The 25,943-nt window shown below is 39.8% G+C and overlaps 1 protein-coding gene across 2 annotated transcripts in view; it reads right to left on the bottom strand.

Moving 5' to 3' along the window:
- The window catches only part of MTDH (metadherin), a 34,007-nt gene extending 13,993 nt beyond the window's left edge, over nucleotides 1–20,014 (bottom strand). For both annotated transcript variants that reach the window (XM_057366247.1, XM_057366248.1), the window contains exons 1-7: nucleotides 19,404–20,014; nucleotides 13,423–13,527; nucleotides 9,051–9,132; nucleotides 8,457–8,636; nucleotides 6,938–7,006; nucleotides 4,236–4,487; nucleotides 1,506–1,592 (exon numbers count right to left, since the gene is read on the bottom strand). In XM_057366247.1, coding sequence (XP_057222230.1) covers nucleotides 1,506–1,592; nucleotides 4,236–4,487; nucleotides 6,938–7,006; nucleotides 8,457–8,636; nucleotides 9,051–9,132; nucleotides 13,423–13,527; nucleotides 19,404–19,808 — 1,180 coding nt within the window. In that variant the 5' untranslated portion in view covers nucleotides 19,809–20,014. The remainder of the gene's footprint in view (nucleotides 1–1,505; nucleotides 1,593–4,235; nucleotides 4,488–6,937; nucleotides 7,007–8,456; nucleotides 8,637–9,050; nucleotides 9,133–13,422; nucleotides 13,528–19,403) is intronic.
- Between the last annotated feature and the right edge of the window lie 5,929 nt (nucleotides 20,015–25,943).

Genomic DNA, 25,943 nt, shown 5'->3' with positions numbered 1-25,943 from the left:
AAAAGCTGGCTCCTCAAACTGAAAAAAAACAACAAAATTTTATGGGTAGTAAAATTGTTACCCTAAGAACTCTTACAGGGAGAAGCTTAAAAGAAAAGATTTCTAGAAAGAAACCTCATCAATTACACTGCAGATCAAACACATTATACAATACTAAGAATCCAAATCTCATTTAAAGTAATAAGTTTCAAGAACAAAAAAGCAGCAGGATGAACAACAGTAAGGCCAATAGCAGYCAGTGTTACACATCTAACATCACTATTTTAAGAAAAACAACAAACAAAAACAATTTCATAAAAACAAAATAAAACAAAAACTTACTAGTAAGAATGGAAGAAATTAATATATTACTGTATGATGAGACTTCTGAAATTCAGTTTAAATAGGACCTGTATCTTTATTTWACGTATCTTTTGCAGAGGTGTATCTCAGATGACAGAAACATGGACATATTTTTTGTGGACACTTTGCATTACAATATTGTTGGCTAAGTTGCAAAGACGACTAATATAGTATTTCACTTTTCCATATTTCTCTCAAAGCTGAAATGGTGGTATCACAGCTGAATCTTAACTCAGTCTATCATCCTACTTTAATACACTTCCTTAAGTTTTAGGTTAGAGGCTGAACTTGGATTCAAGTGGCTGCTTGGGATTTTATTTTTTATTATAAAACTCTCTGTACAATTAAGACTCTGGACACTGAGCTTGAGCTCAAAGGTTAAAAGCCTGTAAACTACAACACAAGCAAATACAGCCTAAGTGCACAAGCACCCGGCCAGCTACTTCAGAAAAGAAAATTGCCATGCCAAGCTCATGGCATAAGCAAGGAAGGGCAGGAAACCTGACAAACGATCCCTTCATTGTATAATAAATCATTGTAGGACTTATGTTAGTTATTTAGCACACAAAATTTATTATGAAGCCAGGTTTGCACTCTATAGCAATTTCACCCTTCAGAAAAGAAAACCCCAGAGCTCAGCATTTCCATTTGTCATACCAAGAAAAGACAAGACTTCGAATCCTGMCTATGGAACATATTTTGAAAGTAGTGATTCATTTCCTTGATGGGGAAAAACTCAGTCATCAAATAACAAACTCCTCAGAAGACTAGGGAAAATGGCTTTCCTAGAAAGAAATCTTCAGATCTTTAACTTGAGACATTGCAATACTGAGCAATCCCTTATGCCCATTATTTACACTGAACAAACAAACAGGAAGGCCAAATAAGAAATCACAGAATCATACAATRATTTGTGCAGCCCCCTCTAGTTCCAACCTTCTTACTAATATTCTGTGATTGATCTAGCTTCTGATTATGAATTTTAAACTGTTACTTTACTGCATAATATCAGCATAACAAAATAGCTTTTTAAGTGCCTTCCACCTCTTTACATTACTATTTTCAAAGAAAAAATCAGAAATTGAATACTAGTAACACTTGGCAAACACTATTCCACCTGCTGAAGTARAAAAGTGGAATAATCTTTGGAAAGGCACACATACCAGAAACTCCAGGAGTTAATCCAAATGAGGAGAAAGAAGTAGAATTCTGCTCAGAGGTATTAATCCTTGCATCCACATTCCAAGCAGCTGTAGGGGAAGGGGAGAAAAAAATAAAARTAACTTCACACACTGCTGGCATTTTTGAAAATTTAGCTATTTAATTATGAAACAGATCAGAAAAACTGTGGCTAGTCCAGCCATGACATTTCAAGCAACTGAAATGTTGCTTGAGGCCCTGAGGCATTAATCAGTGCGGAATGACGTGACTTTATGAACACACAACTTTAAACCACTTTCAAGCTTTCCCAGATCACCCTCCCTTTACAGTCTTTTCTATATATAAACTTCTCACAAAGGAAAAGTGAATTGTTTTTTGAGCCCCATACTATTATTCCTCCCATTACTGCAATCATTAAGTTTTGAAAAGCTCTAGATGGAACACAGCTTGGAGTAAATTACAAAATTCAGAACAGTTTTTGACAAACAGGAGATACTGCTTAAAAATGAAGACATACTTGACTGGAAAATGTAACGCAGAAAATAAGCAGAAACAGCCAGTGGTGCGACTGTGTCTAAAGAAAGTTATAATGTGATTCTAAATAAAAACTACTGKTGTCTTTTATTTAGAATTACATTTACCTAATTGGGGAAGAAGGGGCTAAAATCTGGACAGGTATTCCAGATGTTGTCCAAAAAGTAGACAATCACCACCTCCAAATTACTGACTCCTGTGTTAATGCATCCCAGAATACTGCTGGTGTCCTTTGCTGMTACAATCTATGGCTGGCTCATATCCAGTTTGGTGCCCGCCAAGATATCCATCCCAGTCAATATCTGCTTCCAACCCAGATTCAGCACTTGAGATTTGTCCTCACTGAACTTCCTTGGGTTCCTRTTGGCCCATTACTCCATCAGATTTAGGTCCTTCTGGATGGGATCCCTGACCTGGACTGTTTCAGCTGATTCATGCCTCCCCATTTCAGTTTGGTGTAATCTGGAAACAGAATGTGAATGACACAGTTGCCTCCGCCAGGTCACTTATAAAGACGATAAACAGGACAGTTCTGAGTACAGGCCTGTGATATCCCCCTTGTTACCAGCCTCCAAGGAGAGAAGGACTTACTAACCATTACTTTGGACCTGATCAGTTTTTCAACCGTTCTAACTTGGATTCAACACTGTGAGAGAAAGTGCTAAAAGCATTAAGTCAAGTCATCATGAAAGACTTTCACGTTCCCTCTTCACCCACAAAATTAGTTGTTTTACCAGAAGCAAATCAGCCCAGTCAGACATGATGTATCCTCAATAACAAAACCAACAAAAAAGCTGGTTACAGTCACTAAGAACTGCCTTATCAGAATATACAGCAGAACCCATCTAGCCAGAACATGAAAAAAACCTTTGCTTCGACTTGGCAACAGTAAAGCTTCCAAGGGTATATCAGATCTAGCCTCAGGAACTCTATTTCAAGATATGCCAGTGAAATAAAAAAAGGTCTAGACTTGTGCAGGTCATGGCTGGCATMGGGTTGTGTTTTGGATGCTGAAAGCAGGGCTGACAATACAGGGATGTTTTTGTTATTGGTRAGCAGTGCTCACACAGAGTCTTTCACTTCTTTTATCACTGGCAGCAAGGCGGCTAGGCTTGTATTYCCAACAAGAAGCTGGAAAGAGACAAACCTGGACAGCTGACCCCAACTGGCCAAGGGAATATTCCCTACCATGCAGCATCATGCTTGGAATATAAAGTGGGGGGMAGAAGGGGGAAGGGAGGGATATTCGGAGTTATGGCATTTGTCTTCACAGGTCATCATCACATGTAATGGAGCCCTGTTTTCCTGGAGATGGCTGAACACCTGCTTGTTCATGGGAAGTAAAGAATGATTTTCTTGCTTTGCTYGCATGCATAGCTTTCRCTTTCCCTATTAAACTGTCCTTATGTCAATCCATGAATTTTCCAGCTTTTAKCCTTCTGATTGTCTCCCCCATCTTCTGGTGGGAGAGTGAGYGAGTGGCTGCATGGGGTTGGCTGGTGGCTGGGTTAAGACTTGACAAGACTAAAGTAACACTGCTCACTACAAAGGAACACTGCTTGCCAGAAGAGATGAGGACTACTTAGACCAAACATTGGGAAGGGCCATGTTACAGCATTTACTAATAAGCTGATGATTATTGCCCAGTGAGAAATCAGGAAATCTCTTCTTCGTTATTATGATGGACAGCACAAGTGACAGAGGCAGAAAGTTGTACTGAACACTAAAAAACAATTTCTAATGAGAAAAACTGTGCAACACCAAATGTCACAAGAGYTGAACAATCTTTATGCCTGAGGCCTAAAAATTACCTGCCAAAACCAAACACAGTTGGTTTCAGCTTGCTGGATCAACAGAATAGACCTACAACATGGGTTTTAAGACATTATTTAGAAGTAGTTACACTTCAAAATGGCTTAGTAATCATCTTCAATACTCTATGAAAGTGATATACAACACAGAATTCCCTCAGAGAAATAATTTTGTCAGATCAACTCAAAAAGCCCAGTTTAACCGTACACAGAGACACAGATACTAAGCCATCAGTTGACAATTAACAGAAATTGTCCAGTTAACATTTCATTAGTTCACACCAAGATTTTTTTAACAWATAAACAAAAATATTTCAGAGATCCACTACTAAAAAATATATTTATGTAAAAATGCTTACATGAAACAAGTCCTTCAAAATAGCTTACCAATAGGAGTGAACAAAGAACGCTCTTTCCATGGCCTGCCCACCAATGTCACACCCCAGTCCTTTCCATTCCCATTAGCATCTCCAGTGTCTTGGCCCCAAGCCAACGTCTCAGTCTTCCTCTTCCCAGCTGCAGTTGAAGGAACAGATGTCCATTTCTCCTCCCCTACACCAATCTGTGAGGAGATTTTTACAGACTTCTCATTCCAGCTTCCCCCATTTACTGTATGGCTTTCGCTCAATCCTGGAGAAACTTAAACACAACAATAATGAAAGCATTATTTAAAATAAAAACTAGATGAAGAATTAAAATATCACTTACATGYACACTCAATAAAAAACCCTGAATGGACAGCAGCTTTGCTACACTGGTGTGATACAGAAAGAGCTGCTGCTCTGTCTCAGATGATTTTCCAGTTCAGATGATATACACCATCTGCCTACTCACTGAAGTGAGGAAAAACCAGCACCAACTGCATTCTCTTTCCTGATCCCTTTCYTTATAGGGCTGATGTATTGGTGAACTGGTGTCTCTAGATCAAAAATAGGGTGGAGAGGGTGCTTTAAACACTGTCAGCTAATTTCTCTTACAGAGTATGGTGATGACTTGTGGAAAAGCCCATGCACTAAATGGAGAATATTTTCTGTTTCATGACTGCATGCAGCAATTCTCCAAGCAGGATGTRGACAAAATTACCAAGCATTAGTAAACACTTCCCAAACACTACATAGGATTTACACTGAGAATAGCCATAGTTATTACCATAGACTTATTATCATACAGTCCATCACAGGTAGAGTTAAAAATCATAGTAACACTCAAAATAATTTACAAGTAACATATTTTATGTTACACTAAGATAAAAGACCACAATACTGCATGAGTCTGTTACGTGTTACCCTAATGAGAAATTACTAGCCACTGCAAGTTTACTGTATACTTTGAGAAGCCAGCAGTACACTGAGACAAAAACATAATGCAAGTTTTTAACGTTTATGTCCCTATAAAATATGAGGGCTAGTGCACCCAGCCTCACCTCCTATGTATCACAAACCTTTCTCAAAGCACTTGGTATATCAAATCCCCTCTCTTTTTATATATGCCATGTAAAAAACCAGAAATACTGCTCTTTTACAAGCACTTAAGAAATATTTGCATATTACAAGTGTAACATTTAAACAGTAAGTCAAACCCTCACACACAAGTCAGTATCACATGCCAACAGACCAAACATTTCACTCCTTAAAAGAACTTGTAGCTCAGGCAGCATGAACACGCCCAATTCAAGGTAGCCTGCCTCCCTGACACAGAATTAATTAGGTGAGATATGCYTAGATGTTCTCAGACAAATCAATTCCAAACACAGATATCTGTAAGGTCACCATTGCTGTACAAAAACCACTGCCCTTTCTCCACAGTCAACTTCCTTCTAGGGTAACACGAAATTTTAGGGAAAGGCAACAAGAAGAATACTCGACAGAAATCAAGCTGTAGTTGGTAGAAAAACCTTTTTGCAACCTTGCAAAAAGGCAGCTGAGTTCCTGAAGCAGGAGCTTGATTATTCTGTTTGTTATACTACTCTTCTGTCAAAAACTTTACCTTCTAAATGACCAGGTTTTCACTAAACCACAGAAAACTTAAGACTGAAAAGGATGTCTCAAAAAGACCTAGTCCCACCTTCTGCTCAATGCATAGTTAACTTCAAAATTATACTACATTACTGAAGTTCTGGAAAACAAAGGCTGATCACCCAGAGATGCTTTGACTATCTCACGAAGAGCTTTTTCCCTCGTGGCCTGCCAGAATTTCCCCTTACTGAAACCTGATTATTGCCTCCTCCCATTAGGTTTCTCTGAAGAACACAGCTCCCTCCTTCTGTGCAATGGTACAGGGAAGTTTGCAGTGAAGTAAAGCTCTCAAAAACAAGCAGAAAGGAATTAACTTTCTGGATCTCAGTGCTTTTRATAACTCATTTGTTGTCGACTTGCTTATTTACACTAGCTACTTTTCATTAAAGCAACACAACTAATGTTTGTTGTATGTAAGAAGCAACCATCTTGATTTCATTATGTCAAACTAATTTACTTCAAGTATTATTATAGCAGTATCTTATTAGAAGGCTGTTAAGATTCACTAGTCAAATACTTTGTGTATGACCCATCAAGTATATTCTTTTATAAACATGTATTTATATTTAGGAATTTTCAAAACGAATGTATTTATGCAGCTCAAGTAAGTATGTAAAGAACCAAGTTCATTGTTCAGTACACAATATGAAACAAGTGTAAACAAAATAATGAAGGGTTTGTGAGCTCTTTGCAGTTATCTATACCAGGATTTTCTTTCAGCAAGTAATTCATTAGCACTAYACAGTGAGTAAATCTGAAAAGCTAGCATAAAAAGTTTTTCAGCAGAGGTTAAAAAGAAATGCTACTGTTCTGTACAAAAACRTTTTTATAAGAGGTAATCTGTCTGAAAATTCTAGATACTGAATGGTATTTCTACATGTAACGGACTGTTTTCAACTTCTTAAGAAATAACTGCAATTTAGAAGTATAATATTTGCATAGCCAAAAGAGCCAGATGTATAGTAAAGTTCCATGTCAGTAACTGCTCAAAATCCTGCATGGACAGTTGTTGTTTTCACTTTTGTAAAATACTTCTCCAGTTACTTAGGATATCCAATAATGAAAATATTTTACCTTGMGGAATTGATGACTCCCCCTTTGCAGGTTTAGAGCTGTTGATCTGTGCATTCAAAAGCGCATCACCTGATTAAGAAGAAACAAAGCTAGATGAAGCTTTTTCAAACAACAAAATCTCTAAAAATCTTCTAACAGAATATCCATTACTAATATTTTAAGAAAATAAATATATTAGTACCTCACATTAAATTAAGACAATTCCAGAATGTTTAAGAATAAAATTAAAATGCTTTATTTTTTTTTAAATTATTTGTGTTTATGTTGCAGACAGAATGAACTCAAACTGACTTAGGGCCCACAAACCAAGTAACTGCAGCTTTCAAAGAACTTTCGCTACTTTCCAAATGAAGGAAGAGCAGAAATGTAGAACACAGGCTTTTTTTTCATTTTCWAGCCAAGGGTGGCTCTAAGCATTTCAGATCTGTAACTATTTCTAACTTCCACCTTACCACGAAAATACTAGATAAAGCTGAATTATTTTTAGAYTAGTCTTGTACAAGGTGATACATAAGATACAAGAAAACATATGATACAGAAAGGACTCCGACTGAAAAGGTTACAGTAGTTACAGTTAGCAACAGTGTATAAAGACAGTTGGAACTACCATTTCCTCAAGCTCTGTGTAAATGGCAGGGAAAAAATAAAGGACACAGGGAACAATTGATCTAGTCCTCAGGGCAAGAATTGTCAGTCAAGGTGCAAATAAAACAAGGTGTCAATAAAACAGGAGGGTAAGGCATAAAGRTTTCAGTAAATTGTTTGAACATATCAGACAGTTGTTAGGCTCAGTCTTTTTGTCACTTTGCTAGAACATCAAGTTTTGTTTAATTAAAGCACCTATTTCTCCACAAGAAAGCCAAATATGAATAGACAAATATGACTTCCTGTGCCTACACATACTTTAAACCAGCCCATGCAATCTTTTTTTCCCATAACAGCAGCAGCCTTATCTATTGAATCCTCAGCTACAGTAACTGACTACTAAATCTCAGCCACATGTGCCTTATCATTAGGAACAGCCTTAGTGCAGGATACTACTAAATCTACATTGRAAAAAATGCCTACACGTTAAGCAGYRAATGATCTTTAAAGAGAACTTCAGGGCATAACTTTCCCACAAGGGAGCACTCAAAAAGTTAAGGAATTGGTGCTGCCTGCAGCAGTGCTGAGAATGCCTTACAAGTTTCTGGCAACAAAGGGCAGAGTCACAGAGCACGAGTGGAAGAACAGGGATGTGCCTACAYAGCTGTGCAGCAACTACCATCACACCAGTGTGGATGAAGGCCAGTGTCATAGCCACCCACTCCAAAACACTCTCTTGAGCTTCCCCAAAAATATGGCAAAAAAAGGGGGAGTTTTGCGCAATGAGAAAGTACTTTTACACAGCTTGAAATGATTTCCTCAAGAGTTCCATCTCCAAATGTACCTATCATACATCCAAAACAGAGTCACTATTTAAGCATTTGGGTAAAGTTATCTTTCTAGGACACATTCACAGATCCATCAAGCACCATACCTTTATTCTTTCTGAGACCAACTGGAAGTGATGGTGTAGGCATCAGCTGCTCAATGGATGCAGTAACTGTATTTTCTATACCCTGGAGATTTGATTCTCCTGAGCCACCGTCGTTCAGCACCTTGTCTCGCTTACGCTGCTGACGCTTCTCTCTGTTACTGATTTTTGTTTCCCAGGCTCCTAAAACATCACCCAAGTGAAAACACAACTAAGTCAGAGAGGAAGGAAATATTTTTAGTTTGTATCATATCAAACAGAAGTCTTAGGGCACTTTAACCAGTCAGCTTCAACAGCAGTTAGAAAATACAAACAAATGCCCAAAGGTAAATTTTTATATGATAAGACTTCACAGAGCAACCAGAGCACCCTACGATTCATAACTTGTCTGTTTCTCTAACATTACCTTCAAAAATATCAGCTGATGTTACTAAATACTGTTGTTTCAAGGATCAGATTTCCAGAGGCAGTAAGTGACTATGGAGTTATGAGTTYCTTAYGTTACTTTATGAACCAAACACTTAAACAACAATGAACCAWTCTTAAACAGMATTTAAGCGAAAATGTTTGCATTTTGTGYATGTTTGTGTTCAGTACCTTCATCAACTTCCTTTCCATCTAGACGAGACGTATCCTGAACCGTTTTAGCATCTCCCTTTGATTTCTTTTTTTTCTTYGACTAGAATAAAAACAAAACATTATCTTAACAATTACTTAGCAATCACTAGGCATAGTGATTCAGAATCCCACCCCTCCCCAAGTGCAGAAATAAATTTAAAACAGATTTTCCTGAAAAACCCTTTGTGAAAGACTTATGCAGCATAGAAATGGCAGGTAGGTAGAACATAACTTATTCTACAGAGTACAAAGATGTGTAGAAGAAGCTGTGCTGGCAGCATCACAGTCACAGAGCAGGCAAATGCCACTCTGTCAAAATTTGTTTTGCGCAGAAGCAAGTATAAAGCTACACATGGAGAAATAATGAATGCCAACAACTTCTTTACAAAAAAGTTAAGGAAATTCCAGCTTGGAAATTTCTGCAAACCATTTGCTGTGAAGAGTGCCCATACATTAAAGGCTTTTTCCCCCTGCCAGGGTTTCATTGGTTATGGCTTCTTGGATATAAAAGCTAACCTAAACGAACAGGAACAGAGATGACTACTTCTGCAAACACTTTTGGTGCAATAGGTGGCAATACAGAATGTTGAAAAGRTAATATTGAGAAAAAGCCCAAAATATAGGGAGAGAACATTTTGCAGATCTTCAGATAAGCTAAAATGGTAGTAAATTGATGGGACTACCTTCTYAGAAAGAAAATACAGTACTGAAAAGCTTTTCAACCTAGTGAAGAAAGGTGTAAGAACTACAAGGTAGACATGAATGAAAACCAACAAGACTTTCAAAAGAAATACKGTTATCCACTCAAATGTTATAAAGGGAACTATTCACTTATTCACTGCCTCTGAAATACTTTAAGAATGGTGGATGTCTTTCTGGAACACATTCTTCTGCCAATGTCAGACTAGTAGTTGCTAGATGTATACCTGAGTTCTCACTATTTGGTTTTCTAGTCCTAAATGTCCAAGACGTATACAACAATCTCTCYAGAATTTAGAATTGGTAACACCTAAATTATTACCACAATTGGCTGCAGGTAYTCTGTGGCCCCCACAATGGTAAGCAGCTCACACACCTTAGAGTTATCATGCCCCAAAAGTAATCTGTAGYTTCAAGACATGTACTGAGAGCAGTATTGCTTGTTAGTGCAGCAGAGATGACAAAAAATTCACTGCTTATATGCAATGCTGCAGCAACATATCTGTAACACTAATGGAACTGACCTAAACGGTTAACTCATGGTGTAATGTGCCAGGGGACCCAAACTACAGATGGCACTCAAACTGAATTCTCATTTGCTCAGCAGACTACCTTTACCYACATACCAGCTAACTTCTGAAAAGTCTCCAAAAGAGAAGGGCTGGTTTCAAAAGCAACCTGAGAAGAATTGGTTCTAAAAATAAGAACAAGTCAAATTATTTGCTAGAGCACCTTCTAAGGAAAGAATTGAAAAGGAAAAAATTAGCATTAAAACTAGTTTAAAATTGCCTCTTGAAGCTCAAAGAGAGGAAAGATTAGTAAGTTTGTGCCTTTGTCTCCCATTTTCAGCTACACTGAGACTAGAACTCGAGATCTTACAATTTCCCATCCACAAAGCCGTAACTACCCAGCTGTCCTCTGGCACTAAGAAAACACCTGAAATTACTTCAGAAGGCTCCCAGACAACAGTTCAAGATGACTACTCTTCCAAATTCTAACTTCAGTTTCCTTAAATAACAAGTTCCTATGCAAGTATCGACATAAAATTCTTTGCTTTTCATGAAAACATCTAAGTTTAACACCTTAAAAATAAGTTTGTGATTAACAAACACTCTTTTTAAACAGATCAACAGTTCAAATCCTGAAAATGTGTTTACTTTCCTAAATTGTGGCCAGAACAGTTACCCTGTTCTGAGAAACCAGAACCATAATTTTTAACCAWTTTTCTCACTACCTGCTAAACTTTGTACTGTACCAGCTGTTATCTCACTAACAAACTGACTGTAACAGCAAGAGATGTTAAAGCCAGAGCAAGTCAGCTGGTTGTTTTGCAGAAGCCTATGCATTCAAATATCACCTTCTGCAACACAAAGATGCCAGTGTTGGCTCTGCCAAMAGCCATAGAGCACATGAGGAATTCAGCAGGCCTGCCAGAATTTTTTAAGTCCTTAAGATGCATTGTAATCCATGCAAGAACAATTGAAAAAAACCCCTTTCTTCCTGATCTCTAGACTAATGACCAGCTATTTCTAATATTTAAGACAAAGTAGTTATGTGCTTGCAAACAGAATGGACAATGACATTTTAACATCCCACAGTCTCACTGACAGAGTCACTTCTGAGGTAACTTCATAGGTAACTTCTTACACAAAACACAAAAAAACCCCTGTATTGTGGCAAGTCACTAATTGCAGAATCATAAATCCTATGAACCGCCACAGTCCAGACATCACCCAAAGGCTCCCGTTCCACAAAACCAAAAAACATGCATGAAATTCACAACTCTGAAGCAGCCAAGAAATACAGAAAAACAAAGGATGTGTGATTTTCACTGAAAGCATCTATTCAAGCACAAGGAAAACACCATACCCTTCAGGCCATGGATTGCATGTATTCATATATGTACACACATGCACATACGACTTTAATCACAGCCATTGTCTTGTACCATCCATCCCAAAGATAGTACACAAAGACATACACAGCAGTCCTTACAGCCTTAGCAGGTTTATAATGTTAAAAATTTAATAGATGCCCCGAGAACCCTTACCATATAATTAGAAGCCTGTACAGTTACCTGTAGTTCAAAGAAAGTTYTTATGTATACTTTTAATTGAAGGGTAATAATTCACTCCTGAGGCAAGCAGGTTTTGCCCAGGGTCCCCCAAAGTGATATGAAAGCACAATTAAGTTGAATAATCATCCAAATCCATTTAGTGGTACTCATTTCCTGGAGCTGGAGCTTCAACTTCACATTTTAAAATTCAGATCACTTATGTTTGCAGTTTTAAGGTGAAGTTGAGTTTAGGATTCAAACACCTTATCTACTTGAAAGCCTGCAAATAGTTATTCATTCAGGTTCAAACTGTGTTATGTTCTTGGGGAAAAAAACCCAGCAAAGTCAATCTGMTATGCAAAACATGGGGAAGAGAAAGAGGCACACAGCATGAAATTTTGAGGCAAATCTATTTCACAGATAAGTCATTCAATTTGCCAATGTCAAAAATGTTTAAAGACCTACAGCAAACTAAAAGGACACAATCTTTTAGCCAAAATACTAACTGCAGAAGAAGYTGTTATTAGAGCATAATAAAGTTTTTTTATTAAATCTTGAATGAGCTAAAGAAATGACAGCAATCATGGAATGGCTTCAGTCGGAAGGAACCTGAAAGATCATCTAGTTCCAACCCCCTTGCCTTGGGCAGGGACACCTTCMACCARACCTKGTTGCTCAAAGCCCCATCCAGCCTGGTCTTGAACACTTCCAGGGATGGSGCAGCCACAACCTCCCTRGGCAASCTCTTCCACTGTTGCCACGCTCACAGCAAAGTGTTTCTGACTGTTTATATGTAATAATTTATTTTTCCTCAGTACAGTTACAACAAAAGCATTTTATTGAAGAAAGTTAAGTCAGAAAACAACAACAGTGGGAAAACTCCACGCACACTATTAGCAAAAGAATGAAGCAAAAAAAATAATCAAAGGCCTATCAAGTATATTCATGCTGCCCATGAATGATAGCATTTAAGATAAGACAAAAAGATACTAGTCCTCACATTTGAAAAAGTAACACTGCCCTTAGTACTGTAACCTTTTAGATAGCATTGTAGATCAACGTTTAAAAAGGTATTTTTAATGAAGCTGTTTAATTGGTGTAACAAAAAGCTCACACCAGACTTCAAAGCTCACATTTATCMTCAAAAATCAAGAACTCTAATTACTAATGGACACATCTGGCAAAAGAAATAAGCAGGCACATGGTCTTAATCCTTKGAATAATAGTCCCCCAAATGGTAGACCATTTACAAGGCACTTAACTATGCTGCATCTCCACAGAAGCCATCAAAGATGAAACACAAACTTTATTTCTGTAGGCTTAACACTGTCACATGATGAACACAGATACCAATGTTTAGTGAGGGGCTGGGAGTGGAGTTAAGGCATGTCTCAGAAGTTAAGAAAATACTACTATAGCTCTTTCCAACTCAACATTGGAAGTTGGAAGTACAACTTTACATTAGTACTCTTGACAGTAAGAAATATGCCTCTTCACTCATGTAAATCACAGGATTTCAAATCACAAACACAATTATTAGATACTGAAATAACAAAAATCAAACTTCAACACTGTTGCTTTATATCCATAACTGACCTTTTCATTCTTCTTTTCTGTGTCCACAGGCTGCTTTATATTGTCTTTACGGACAGTTTGTATTACTTCATCTTCAGACACATCAAGGAAAGACCGTCCATTAGGCTGTGTAAACAATAAGCATAAATAATAAAAAAATTGGAGAAAGCAGATGAAGTAAAGCTCAAATTACACTATTACTGAAATGTAATTRCTTGTTGACTGAAAAATGCTTCTAAGGTTATTGAATAAAGCAGACCAAATTGTGGATTGCTGTTCAAAGTATCTACTGCAATTCTGTATTTACCAAACACAGAAATGGAAAAGGAAAGAGACTAGTCTTCTCATTTCATCTCACTCCTATTGAATCCAGGAATTTCGTAACAAAAGGTAACATCCTGAAATTTACCAGCTTTTACAGTTATCTGTAGCTGTTCTGAAAACTGATTCAGCAGCTACAGTTTTATGTGCCAGAAATTAATTAATTAAATTGATAGRATTACCACTTTGTAGCAGTTCAGCAACGGGACTAACTTTTAAAAGTGCTGCTACCTTGACCAAACATCTGTAATCTCGATCTATGTATAACCCTTGCAGCTCACTTCCTTCACAAGTCAAACTTCATAGTAGAACAGAAATTAGAAATTAAACATGAAGCATGACTAAGCACGATATCCCCTTGTTTTTCTTAGACAGACCTGATTAYAGGCATTACACGAGTCTACCATTTSCCCCTCACCCAATTAAGGAAAGAAAATCAGCATGCACTATTTAACACATAAAATTAAAACTTCAATCATTAAATGCATCTTTACATAATTTTTGACAGCAAAGGCATACACCTTGGCCTATACATTCCTCATACTAAAATGTAATAATTTAAAAATTATTTACTTTTAACAAATATCTGAAGGTATTCTGCTTAACTGCAGAAAACATGAAAATACACATATATTATACCACTGCCACTCATTAATTTTAAAGAGTGAAAAACAGTTGTCAAAAATAGCAATTGATTGAGTCCACACAAATGTCACTGGTTCACATTCAGAATGACTTGGATAAATTAATGTCTGAAAACTAAGTAAGAATAATAAACTACTTAAAAGTATCTTTAATTCCTGCAATTCTTTCAAAATAAAGTTCAAGTCTATTACCTTTAGTTATTTTTTGGTATTAAAAACCCAAAAGCTATTTTAACTCAGCATAACACAAACCTTTCAAGAAAAACAAAATCCGTATCACAACTTTGTGAAGCTGATTCATTCAAATATTAGATCTGATCCTCAATTTAACTGTTACAGGCATTTAAGTCTTGCCACATTGTATTATGCTTACAGACCACCCTCGGTATGGTTTCACCAGCATATAACACAGTATTGCTTACTGTAGTTAAGCAAGCATGCCAACTTSTTCAAAGTAACTATTTATAGAAATTGAAAGATCAGGTCACCTAACCCCTCTTCTCCTGCAACAACCAGCTTTAAACTAGACTTCTCATATCTAAGATGCAGTACATTTCCCTCATTCTGAAAATGAGGTATATGTTAACAAATCTGTGTCTAGGAACTTTTCATAATTATTCTTATCAACAAAGTCCAGGGTAGTCAATTCCACAGGGATACCAAAGAACTGATATTCAATCTTGAAAGTAAYTCCTTGCCAGAACTCAGCTCTTGTGCCTCTCTTTTCTCCAGAGTCTGTTAGGCAGTAGAGTTAGATAACATATTTGATGCAGCTAGTATTGGGCTTGTATCAAAAAAGTGTTCAGCCAACTAACTTTTAAAATTCTGTAACGTGGTTTGCTTCTTTGCTATTACACATATACCTTAAATTCAAAACTACTTTCTTAATCCCGTCCCAACTACTCAATAAAAAGTTTTAATCTTTCATTTACAACTTCAGCTGTTTCTCTGAAGTAATAAACTAATTCATATCCATTAAGAACCCTCTGGAAAAAATCATCCACATGACAGTCTAAAATGCTGTCTGATCATCTGAGCATGTAAACAACAACCTTTAGAAATATGTTTGAAGACTTACACTTTGATACACTCAAGGAGAAATGCATCCCTTAATTGTAACACCCTCCTGTTCAGTGGAAGCTTTCCACATTTATTTTCTGCCCACAGATGAATCATAGAATTTTAACCAAAATTCGTATGACCATTTTTGGATATACTAAAGAAAGCAACAGGAGCGGGAAAGAAAAAAAATTTTCTACGGTACTCAGAAATGTTTTGTTTTAAAAAGACCACCTCAATCCAAAGTTTAAAACCTTATGGGTAATATATTAAACATCCACTGACAAAATTAATTAATTAAAAATTGTGCAATTTATTATTTGCCATCTTTTTTCACCTTCATCTTAAAGCTTCCAGGCACAATGCAATGAGGAAGAAATGGTGCTGTTCAGTAACACTACTGATTACTAAATGCTCWTCTTGCCTGAGAACCTTAAAATTCCAATACTTTAATGAACCTTTTTCCACACACATTAATATGAGAGTGTTAAGATATACCAAATGTAGAAGAGATTTTGCTTAGACTGTCAAAATGGAAAATATTCTTTAAAYACTGTAGTGCAAAGGCTAAGTCAATTTCACAATCTAACAGCATTAATGAAATCACTATCACCTCAATTTTACAACACTGTATTAGCCAAAGTCCTCAGTCACACACTATAAAGGTACCTCTACATACAATCTTCATGAAAGAATCTGTTTACCAATGTTTAGCAACCCATAAGCTTCTCTTCAGAAAGAAACWAAGGAATTTTCTCTGACCCCTGAAGAATCCTACAGCCCTACTTCGGCCATTTGACTGTTAACATATAAATAAACCAACACAGAAGTATTAGCAGAAAATATTAAGTATTTACACAACCTACGTGCAAATAAGCACTAAACAGCCTTAGCCCAGAAAGTTCTTTCAAGCAGACAAAATATGAAACTTCCTCAAATGAATGCAAATGCTTTTACTAGAGTATGTAGCATTTAGTCTCCAGGTATAYGACAAACAATAGGAAGTACACAGTCAATCTGGTATTTTCCACATCTACAAATAGATGTGTGAATGGCTTTTTGAAGTGGCAACAGAGCATAGAAGATGGCTCAAGTTTCTGTGGTGTTTGACAGATTGCACAGAAACCATGCAAGAACAGCTTCACCTTTTTCTCCTCAAGCAGAAGAGAGAGGCACAATAATTATTCAGAATGGGAACAAATTAAATATCAAGCTTTTGGACAGAAAAAATCTTAATGGGACCAAAGAACCCTGTTTTAGGAGAAAAAGAGCTCTGCCTCTTTCAGGAGTTGAAATGAACATGAAAAAAGAAAAAAACAGCTTCAGGTTTACAGCACAGAATCTGATGTAAAGACACCATGATACCTTGCTCCAAGCAGCCCGAGAAAGTCAGAACTGGCTCTATAAACTCTAATGTTAATGAATGCAAAAAAGTTTCAGCTCCATTTTTTTTCTCAGTCTGTTCACAGCAAGTAAATAAACAGAATCTCACAGGTACTACTGTATCCAGTCAACACAGCGCTACCCCCAGAAACCTATTCTACTAAAAGGTTACTTATACAGGTACTATATAAAGCTACATGCAAGAAAAAAAAAAAGAGCCATTAATACTCTTCCTGAGAAAAGCTACAGTAAAGAACATTTCTTATCCTGACTGATGAGTGTTACACATCACCTGCCATACAGTGAGCTCAGTAATTCTGTATTAAAGTAACCCTACAGCTTTTAATTAGACATCTGTAGTGTGCTCTTAATGCTACAGACCAGTTGCTCTAAGCTTTCTGAAACGCCCGCAATGGAAAYCTAGACCCTGGCATAGCAAGAAGCCCTGTAGTAAATCTACTGGTAATAGGCTTACTCTTTTCCCCTCCCAGACCTCAGTATTAACATCACAGCACACAAAACCACAAAAGGAAAATGACCAGGCAGCAGTCAGTAAGAATTTTTGTTTCATCTTTAAATTTCCAATGTTATTTTGAGATTTTTCACATCGAAGTCAGAAAACACTGAGACATGCTAACACTGGTCTATCTAAATTTACCTTGGAAAATGAACATGAGGCAGGCCTATTAAACTTTGTCACTGGAATAAACTTATTTGCATTACAGTTAAGGATTCAGTTTGTTCATTTCCTTCTGGAAAAAGGTAGGATTTTTTTTCACCTCACCATGGAAATAATAAATACAAAGTACTATAAAAATCACTTTTAAAAATCTTAATACAGAATGACAGCTTAAAAACTACTTTACTCTTTTGATGACAAAAAGATTTGCTCTTACACTGCGTTAACTTTATTCTACTCCTAAGTAAACCAAGCTCAACAGAGCACAATTATTTATATTCATCAAAAATGTCAGTTAGTTAAGTTTTTATGAAATTACTAAAATATACTTTTATGAAGCCCTACACTACAAAGAATTGTCAAGTTAACARTGAATATCTACCTATTCACTCTATCTTCTGTGGAGGCATTTCTTAATGTCTTAGGCAATGACTTGCAAGAGCTTATGCTTTGTTTTCATACTGGAGTTCAAAGTAAACAAATCAAGCAAAATCCAAATACTTTCTAGGATTAGTCTTTGTTGTCAAGAAGGTATAACRTTTATCAAACACTGAAGTATCTGCTTCTCAAGATGGCAAAAATATTACATCTTTAGCACGCCTTCTCCAAAATGGAGAACCCAGCTACACTGGAAAGATTCTGAATCATGTTTCCTCTTCTTGGAGGGTGCTCAGCATTTAGTGTCTTGCAACTTCCAGAAACAACTTCAGTAGTTCAGTGTTCAAAGAAAGGTTGGTGGCGTATGAATTTTTTTTTTGTTACAGATATTCTAGCCTTAAGTTCTCATTAAAAAAAAAAAAAACAAACAAAAAAAGCAACCCCCAAACTTCTCAAATTTTCATATTGCCACAGACTCAAAAGAAGATACACAAACCCATTGTCTCTCCTTTCTCTTGTCATTAGGGAAACAATTCAGATTTTATAGAGCAAGATATAATTATATGACACAGCTGTAACAAGCAGGGGACATCTGCTRCACTTTCATTCCTATAATCCATTTGGACATAAATAGGATTACAAACATCCTAACAATATAAAAGCTATAGAAGCAATCCCTTCAAGCCCCAAAACTGTGACAACTGGAAGCTTCAAAAGGACCATTGACAATCTTTGCATTCTACTAATTTTCTCCTAAGTGGACACATACTGTCAAAGACAGAAGGCTCCCACATCGCATACTGAGGATTTCAAAAAACATAAATTACAGGAATGATGTCTTTTTAAGGGGTTGCTAAGACACAGATTTCCTTATTAAAGGAGATGATCCCTACTGTAACAACTAAACCAGACATATTCGTATTGAGAAAAGCTCATAGCAACATTGACACTAACATGCTCTATTGAAACTACATAGCAAAAAGCTTACTCAATTTGAATCATCACAGCATTTCTAGGGCTTAGAAGGCTGCTTCCAATAGTCTTTACCTGCCTAGACTATGACTCCTGTCTTGGAATTCTAAGCCATGCTAGGGTCTCCACTACTGACTGCTATCCCTGCAAGCATTCAGTGAATAATAACGGTAATAGCTGCTTTCATGTAATTTTTGTTTACAGTAAAATGCTTCGAAAAAGCGAGGCTTTTCCTCATCATCCAGAACYATTAACATGTGATTTACTTGTGGCTGCGCTGCTTCTCCAGGTTTTCAAGGCAACCACATAACCCAGACRACACGAGTCGGCTTCAGAGCAGTCAGGACCTCCCATCCCTTCCTTCCACAGGCAAACATCGTACAGGCTCGGGGGGAACTCTGTGGCACCCAGACCCTTCTCACTGGCAGCCGCGCTCGGAGCCGCTCGCCAGACGCGACCCCGTCGCCTCCCACTGGGACCCGGTCGGGTGCCTCCGCCCGCCCCGTCCCACCGCTGTCAATAAGTCTTTCACCCCGCTGCCCTCCCGGCCCTCGCACCCCTCTCACCCGCGCCGMTTTCTCCGGCAGCTTCTTCCTGTTTCGCTTCTTCTGCTCGTCGCCTTTGAGGTTCAGCTGCCCGGGGCCCGGGCCCGCCGCCTTGCCCTGGCCCCCGCCGGCCGTCAGGCCCACGCCGGCCGCCTCGTCACCCTTTCTCACGGCCGCGCTCCGCGCCGGCTTCTTGCGGAGGCCGCCCCCGCAGGCCGCGGCCAGCAGCAGCCCCAGCAACACCAGCCCCAGCGCGGCCGGCACCGCCAAGGCGAGCCAGGTGGGCACCGCCTGCGGGTCCAGGCCCAGTTCGAGGCCCAGGTCGGCACGCAGCAGCTTCAGCCCGCCCGACAAAGCGTCCCGCACCCGGGCCGCTGCCTCCTCAGCCCACCGGGCCGTCGCCTCCTGCCAGCTCCCCGCAGCCATCGCGGTGCCCGGCCCCGCAGAGGCCCGAACCGAGCGGGGCGGCGAAGGCGCGCTCAGGCCGAGCGCATCGCGGCCGCGGGAGAGCCGCGCCGGCCCGCCCGAGCCGGAGGCGCCGGGGGTGGGGGTAGGACGGGACGGGACGCGAGAGGAGCCTCGGCGGGACGCGGCTGCCTCAGCCCCGGGGCCGCCCGGGTCTCCTCCTCTTCCTCCTCCCCGCCCTCCGCCTCACGCGCGACGTCACCGCCCCGCCGCGCGCCCGCCGCAGCGCGCCGCCATCGCCGCCATCGCCGCCGCGCGCGGGGCTGACGGGCGGCGCCTCCGCCTCCGCCTCCCTGACGGGCCCTGCCCAGCCCAGCCCAGCCAAGGGCGGTGCCGGCAGGGAAGGCAGAGATTTCGACGTGGCAGGCGGCGAACGGGGCGGGAATAGCGTGGGCGACCGAGGCCGAGGGTTTGGAAACGACCTCTGAGATCATTAAATGCAACCTATGACCAAGCACCACAGTATCAACTGGACCCTGGCATTAAATGCSACGTCMGGTCKTTCCTTAAACACCTCCGGGGTGGGCAGCCGATTCCAATGTCTGACCTTTCTGYGAAAAAATTCCTGCTAGTGTCCAAAGTGAAGCTGCCCCGGCACAGCTTGAGGCAATGTCCTCTCTTTCTGCCCCTGGTTGCTTGGGAGAAGAGACCGCCGGCCCACCTGACTACAATCTTTTTTCAGGCAGTTGTGGAGAGCGATAATGTCACCCCTGAGCTTTTATTTTTTTCCAAGCTAAACACCCCCAGCTCTCTCAGCTGCTCCTCAGAGGACTCCTAGACGTTTCACCAGCTCCGATGTCCTTCTCTGGACATGCTGTAGCACCTCAATRTCTTTGTTGTAATGAGGGGCCCAGAACTGGACACCAGGTTTGGGGTGTGGCCTCACCAGTGCCCAGCACAGAGTGACAGTCACTGCCCCRGTCCTGCTGGCCGCATATTYCCTATACAGGCCAGGGTGCCATTTACCTTCACAGTACATTGTGAAGGATAGCCCGGGCGCTGGAGTCCCTGCCCCAGCACAGCCTCCCCAGACCCACGGGATGTGGGTGCATTTCCCCAGGAATCACCGCTGACCGGCAGCACAGCTCCGGGGCAGGTAGGATCACTGTGTAGCTGTCACCGGTGCCACATCAGGAGCAGCCCAGGGGCCGTGCCAGGGAACTCCAGGACCTGCAGGTAGATGCTTCTTTATGTCCAGCCCAGGGGCCGTGCCAGGGAACTCCAGGACCTGCAGGTAGATGCTTCTTTATGTCCAGCCCAGGGGCCGTGCCAGGGAACTCCAGGACCTGCAGGTAGATGCTTCTTTATGTCCAGCCCAGGGGCCGTGCCAGGGAACTCCAGGACCTGCAGGTAGATGCTTCTTTATGTCCAGCCCAGGGGCCGTGCCAGGGAACTCCAGGACCTGCAGGTAGATGCTTCTTTATGTCCAGCCCAGGGGCCGTGCCAGGGAACTCCAGGACCTGCAGGTAGATGCTTCTTTATGTCCAGCCCAGGGGCCGTGCCAGGGAACTCCAGGACCTGCAGGTAGATGCTTCTTTATGTCAGGCTTCAGAGGCAAGAATTGGGGCCCCTCAGAGACCATCTCCTTTGCAGAAATAGAATTTGAAAATGCTGAAAAAAAATCTGTGTGATTTTAGTTATTTCTCCATATACAAGAGAAAGTAATACAGTATAGATATTTTTTATGACCCATATTTTGTAAGATTTTAACTCCCACAAATTGGCCTAATACATTGAACTAAATAGCTTTATGGATGCCAGAACTGTGTTTCTATACAAAGTTCAAAAATTAACCCTAAAACTTTTGACCCTAAATGCATGTCTTGATTTTTCAGAAATCCAGTCTTATGGCATCCAGAGTTCCTGCAGGATTTGAGGTGTCAGACTCTCAGTGCTGAAAGGCTTTAGTGACTAAAATATAACTGCAGTGGTGCATTGCACCTCCTAATATCCAGTCTAAACCTGTCCTGATGCTACCTGAAGCATTTCCTCTTACCCTGTTGCTTGTTGCCTGAGAGAAGGGTCCAATCCCCACACTGGGTACAACCTCCTTTCAGGTAGTTGTAGAGAGCAATARAATCACCCCCGATCCTCCTGTATTGCAACCCCCAGGTCCCTAAGCTACTCCTCACAGGATTTGTGCTCCACACCCTTCACCAGCTCCATTGCCCTTCTCTGGACATGCTCAGCACCTCAATGTCCATCTTGTAGTGAGGGGCCCAGAACTGGAAGATGCAACCTCACCAGTGCTGAGTTCAGGGTGACTCTCCTGGTCCTGCTGATCAAGCTATTTCTGATCCAGGCCAGGATGCCATTGGCCGTCATGGTCACTTGGGCACACACTGGCTCGTGTTCAGCTGCTGTGAGCCAACACTCTCAGATCCTGTTCTGCTGGGCAGCTTCCCAGACTTTCTTCCCTAACCCTGTGGCACTGCATGGGGTTGTTGKGACACAAGTGCAGGACCCAGCACTCAGCGTTGTTGAACCTCTTACAGCTGACCTCAGCCCATCAGTCCAGCCTGTCCAGATCCCTCTGCAGAGCCTTCTTACCCTCCAGCAGATCAACAGTCCCACACAACTTGGTGTCAACTGCAAACTTKCTGAGGGTCAACTTGATCCCTTTGTCAAGGTCATTGATAGAGATATTAAACAGAGTAACACCATTAGTGACCAGTAAACCAGCTGTGAACTGGATTAGTACCTTTTACCACCACTTTCTGGGCCTGACATCCAGCCAGTATTTCATCCAGGAAACGGCGCACTCACCCAAGTCATGAGCAGCCAGCTTCTCYAGGAGAATRCTGTGGGARACAGTGTCAAAGACTTTACTAAAGTCCAAGTCGAAAATATCCATGTCCCTCAGCCACTGAGTGGGTCACCTTGTCATAAAAGGAGATCATTCAATCAAGGATGCTTTAGCATTGAATTTRCATTTATCAGAAAATATTAACTGTCATTGTTGCAATGACATCCCAAATAAATTATTCTGCAAGTATTTTGAGTTTGTTTAAGGTGTTGCACTATATAGATAGAGGTGATAGAACAGTCACAGTGTAGTTATTGTTTTAAATACATTAACTGAAAAAGATGCCTAGTAAATTTGGAAGTATCGTTTAGCTACAGTAGATGTCGTGTGTTTTGTATACTTTTTTTTTTTTTTTTAATAAAAAACCAAAGCCATAGAACAGTAGACATTGTTAATTGTAAAGAAAGCACCGTAAGAACCTGGTGGGGTTGAATTCCACTGTCCAAGGGATTGGTATGATGGTTTTCACTGCAGCACCGGGGCGCCACCAAGTGGCAGCATCGGGAAGAGCCGAGCTCTCATCGGAAATACATTTTTCTCCTAAGCAAAGAAAGGGAGCAGATCCACACCTGGAAACARCCAGTTTCGGTTTGATTCAGCTGGTAAAGTAAATTAATCTAAAAGGAATAAACATATTTTTATTCTGAACCAGTGAGATAGAACCATAAATGGGAATACAGTTTGCAGCAAATTGATATATTTTGAAGAAAGGTTGTATGACTTTTTAAAACTGTTGGGAACAAATATACTACTCTGACAGTACTCATCAAATAAAGCAAACGTTTTCTTTGGACCTAATTTTGATACATATTAGTCTAATATTAATCTTCAACTGTTTTAATGGATCTGACCAAGTAACCCAAAACAGTGCTGATGTAAAGCATCATCTTTTTCATGCCATTTTCCCAAAGATCACAACATAAGATTGAATGACACATTGCCAAAGTSAAAATAATGGCAAAACCAAAAAGAATGGAGACAAAGCTTAATTTTATTCTCTAAAATGTCATCTCTGTTGACTGTACAAACATTCCTTGTTTTACCACAGCAGTTATTAGATATACCTTACACAATACCTTTCCACCATATTTAAAACTTTGTACCTGCCACTTGTCATGGTATGAAGAAAACCAAACTATTGCTTTACAGTCCCAAAATAGCTATTTCAAGTGGTTTTTRTGATTATCTTGAACAGTATTGAAGCCATGTGTCTTGCAGATATATACATTCTTTAGACTAGAAGTCAGATGGATGTAGCAGAAGCAGATGAAGCCTCTGATCAGTTAAATAAACAGAATCCCAACAAAACACGTTCAAGGTTGTTGTGACAGGAAACTGAAAAAACTTTGAACAATAAGCAATTTTGCTGTCTTCTACGGATCGTCACTGAGTTGATTTAAGGTGAACTCAGTACATAATTCACTGAAAATACTAAATTGTATACTCATTATTTTTTGTGGAAGGAGGGAGAAACAACAACAAAAATGTTCCTGATCCAAGAATAGTCATCCATGGCAATGTTAACAAGTAGCTGGAAAAAGGATAAGTAGTCTGTAGACATAGTTTTCATTGGTGGGAAGGGATTGCCTAAAYCCTTTCCTTGAGAGGAAACGTTAATTCCAGAGTGTTTTCTCCAAAACTTGTCTCTAAACTGAGACAGAGAAAATCCTAAATCAAAAATCACTGTTAAAGGAGTAAGGTGTTCTTCAAAGTTTGTCTCAGTTTTGCATTATTTTTCATTGTAGTTCACMTTCTGGTACATAACCATATCATTCAAAGGTAGAATCATTCTGATAAAAAAACTAACCTTAATTCCCTGTATGATGGATAAGTCTGTTCTCATTAAACCTTTCATGAGAGTCGTGTTTATTCATCAAAGCTAAGTCGTCATTATGACTGATAGAGCTGATGAGTGCCTTGGGAGGTGAAGAACACTTTGACAGACTGTTCACATTCAAATTTCTATCAGCCCTAAACACTGAGAAAAATAAATATGCAAAGACTTGCTACCCAGCTGAGAAAAAAACTCATTGAAACAATGGAGAGCAAATGCCAAATTATAGGCAAATTAGCTCATATCACTGGTTGCATGAAATTGTATTAAGTGTACGTTAAATATCTCCTGTAATATGTGTCTTTGGAGAGTTTTAACAGCTTTTTTTTTTTTTTTTTTTAATAGGCAAGATAGTTTTCCTACTACAGAATTTTAATCTAGAGAGGGTTGCAATTCATAGAAATGGCACCAAGTTAACTTTAAACAATGTGGTTCGTTTATTAGCAATGCAATTACAGAATCCAGGTAYGCCGACTCATTTACACATTTAGCTTGTAGCACTGCAGTCTGTGTTGCTCACTGTCTTGTGCCATCAGAAACAGCAGGGACATCAGTGTAGACATATTCAAGTACTTTTGGTTGTTCATTTATGTCCTACTCTAAATTTTGTTACAGGGTTGGACTGTTTTCKGTCATTCTGTCCCAGAGCTAGGTGGAAATATTTCAAAATACCAAATCAGCTCAGAAAATGATAGTCACAAAGGAAAATGTCTCTTTTTGTGAGGTTTCAATGCAGTACACCCAAGGTGCGCAGGGAAAGCCTCATCTGGTCTTGCTCTTCCTGTTGGCTCACGTAGCAGGAATCTGTGAAGCTTGGGCACCCTTGGCTGTGAGTTCTACCACAAAAAAGACCTGTTCTTGGCAGCTKTACTCTTGGAAACCCAGAAAACCAAACCCCTTGCCTGAGGTAGGATATCATGTGTTATCCGCCCCTTTTTTTATTCAATGGAAAACTGTATAGTCCCCTGAGAGGAGAAAAAACCCACCAATCAATCATGAAACCATGAATAATACATAGAACATATGTAGCTTCAGTCTGAAACATCAGTGCTAGAGACAGTGTTTTCTAACTTTTGGGTGCTTGATTTGGCATTCTTAATTATTCTTTATTGAAAAATTTGCGTACAAATTAGACTTTTTAGAAAATCAAATAGGAAAAAAAAGTTTTCCTGATTTTAAAATCTACTTCAGAGTGACATTAATTCCCATACAGAGTAAAAACCTCAGCCTCATTTAAAACTAATTGAAATTGGACTCCCTGAAAGACTGCACTGTCTATAGTATATGTGTCTTTGGTGCTCAATAAAACAATCCCAGGGATTGTTTCAGTTCCTGACCCTGGGGTAGCACACTCTGGTTTACACCCACAGCTTTAACTGTGTTCTGTGTCCATACTGAAAGGTTGTGCCTCTGGGTTTTATTCGGGTACCATGTGATGTTCCTATGACCCTAAGAG

This window comes from Malurus melanocephalus, unplaced genomic scaffold (genome assembly GCF_030028575.1).
Source record: "Malurus melanocephalus ecotype Western Australia unplaced genomic scaffold, MMel_1.1 scaffold_62, whole genome shotgun sequence".
In the NCBI taxonomy this organism is placed as follows: Eukaryota; Metazoa; Chordata; class Aves; order Passeriformes; family Maluridae; genus Malurus; species Malurus melanocephalus.
Note: the sequence above shows the minus strand (reverse complement) of the source record. Positions and strands in the feature narration are given on the sequence as shown.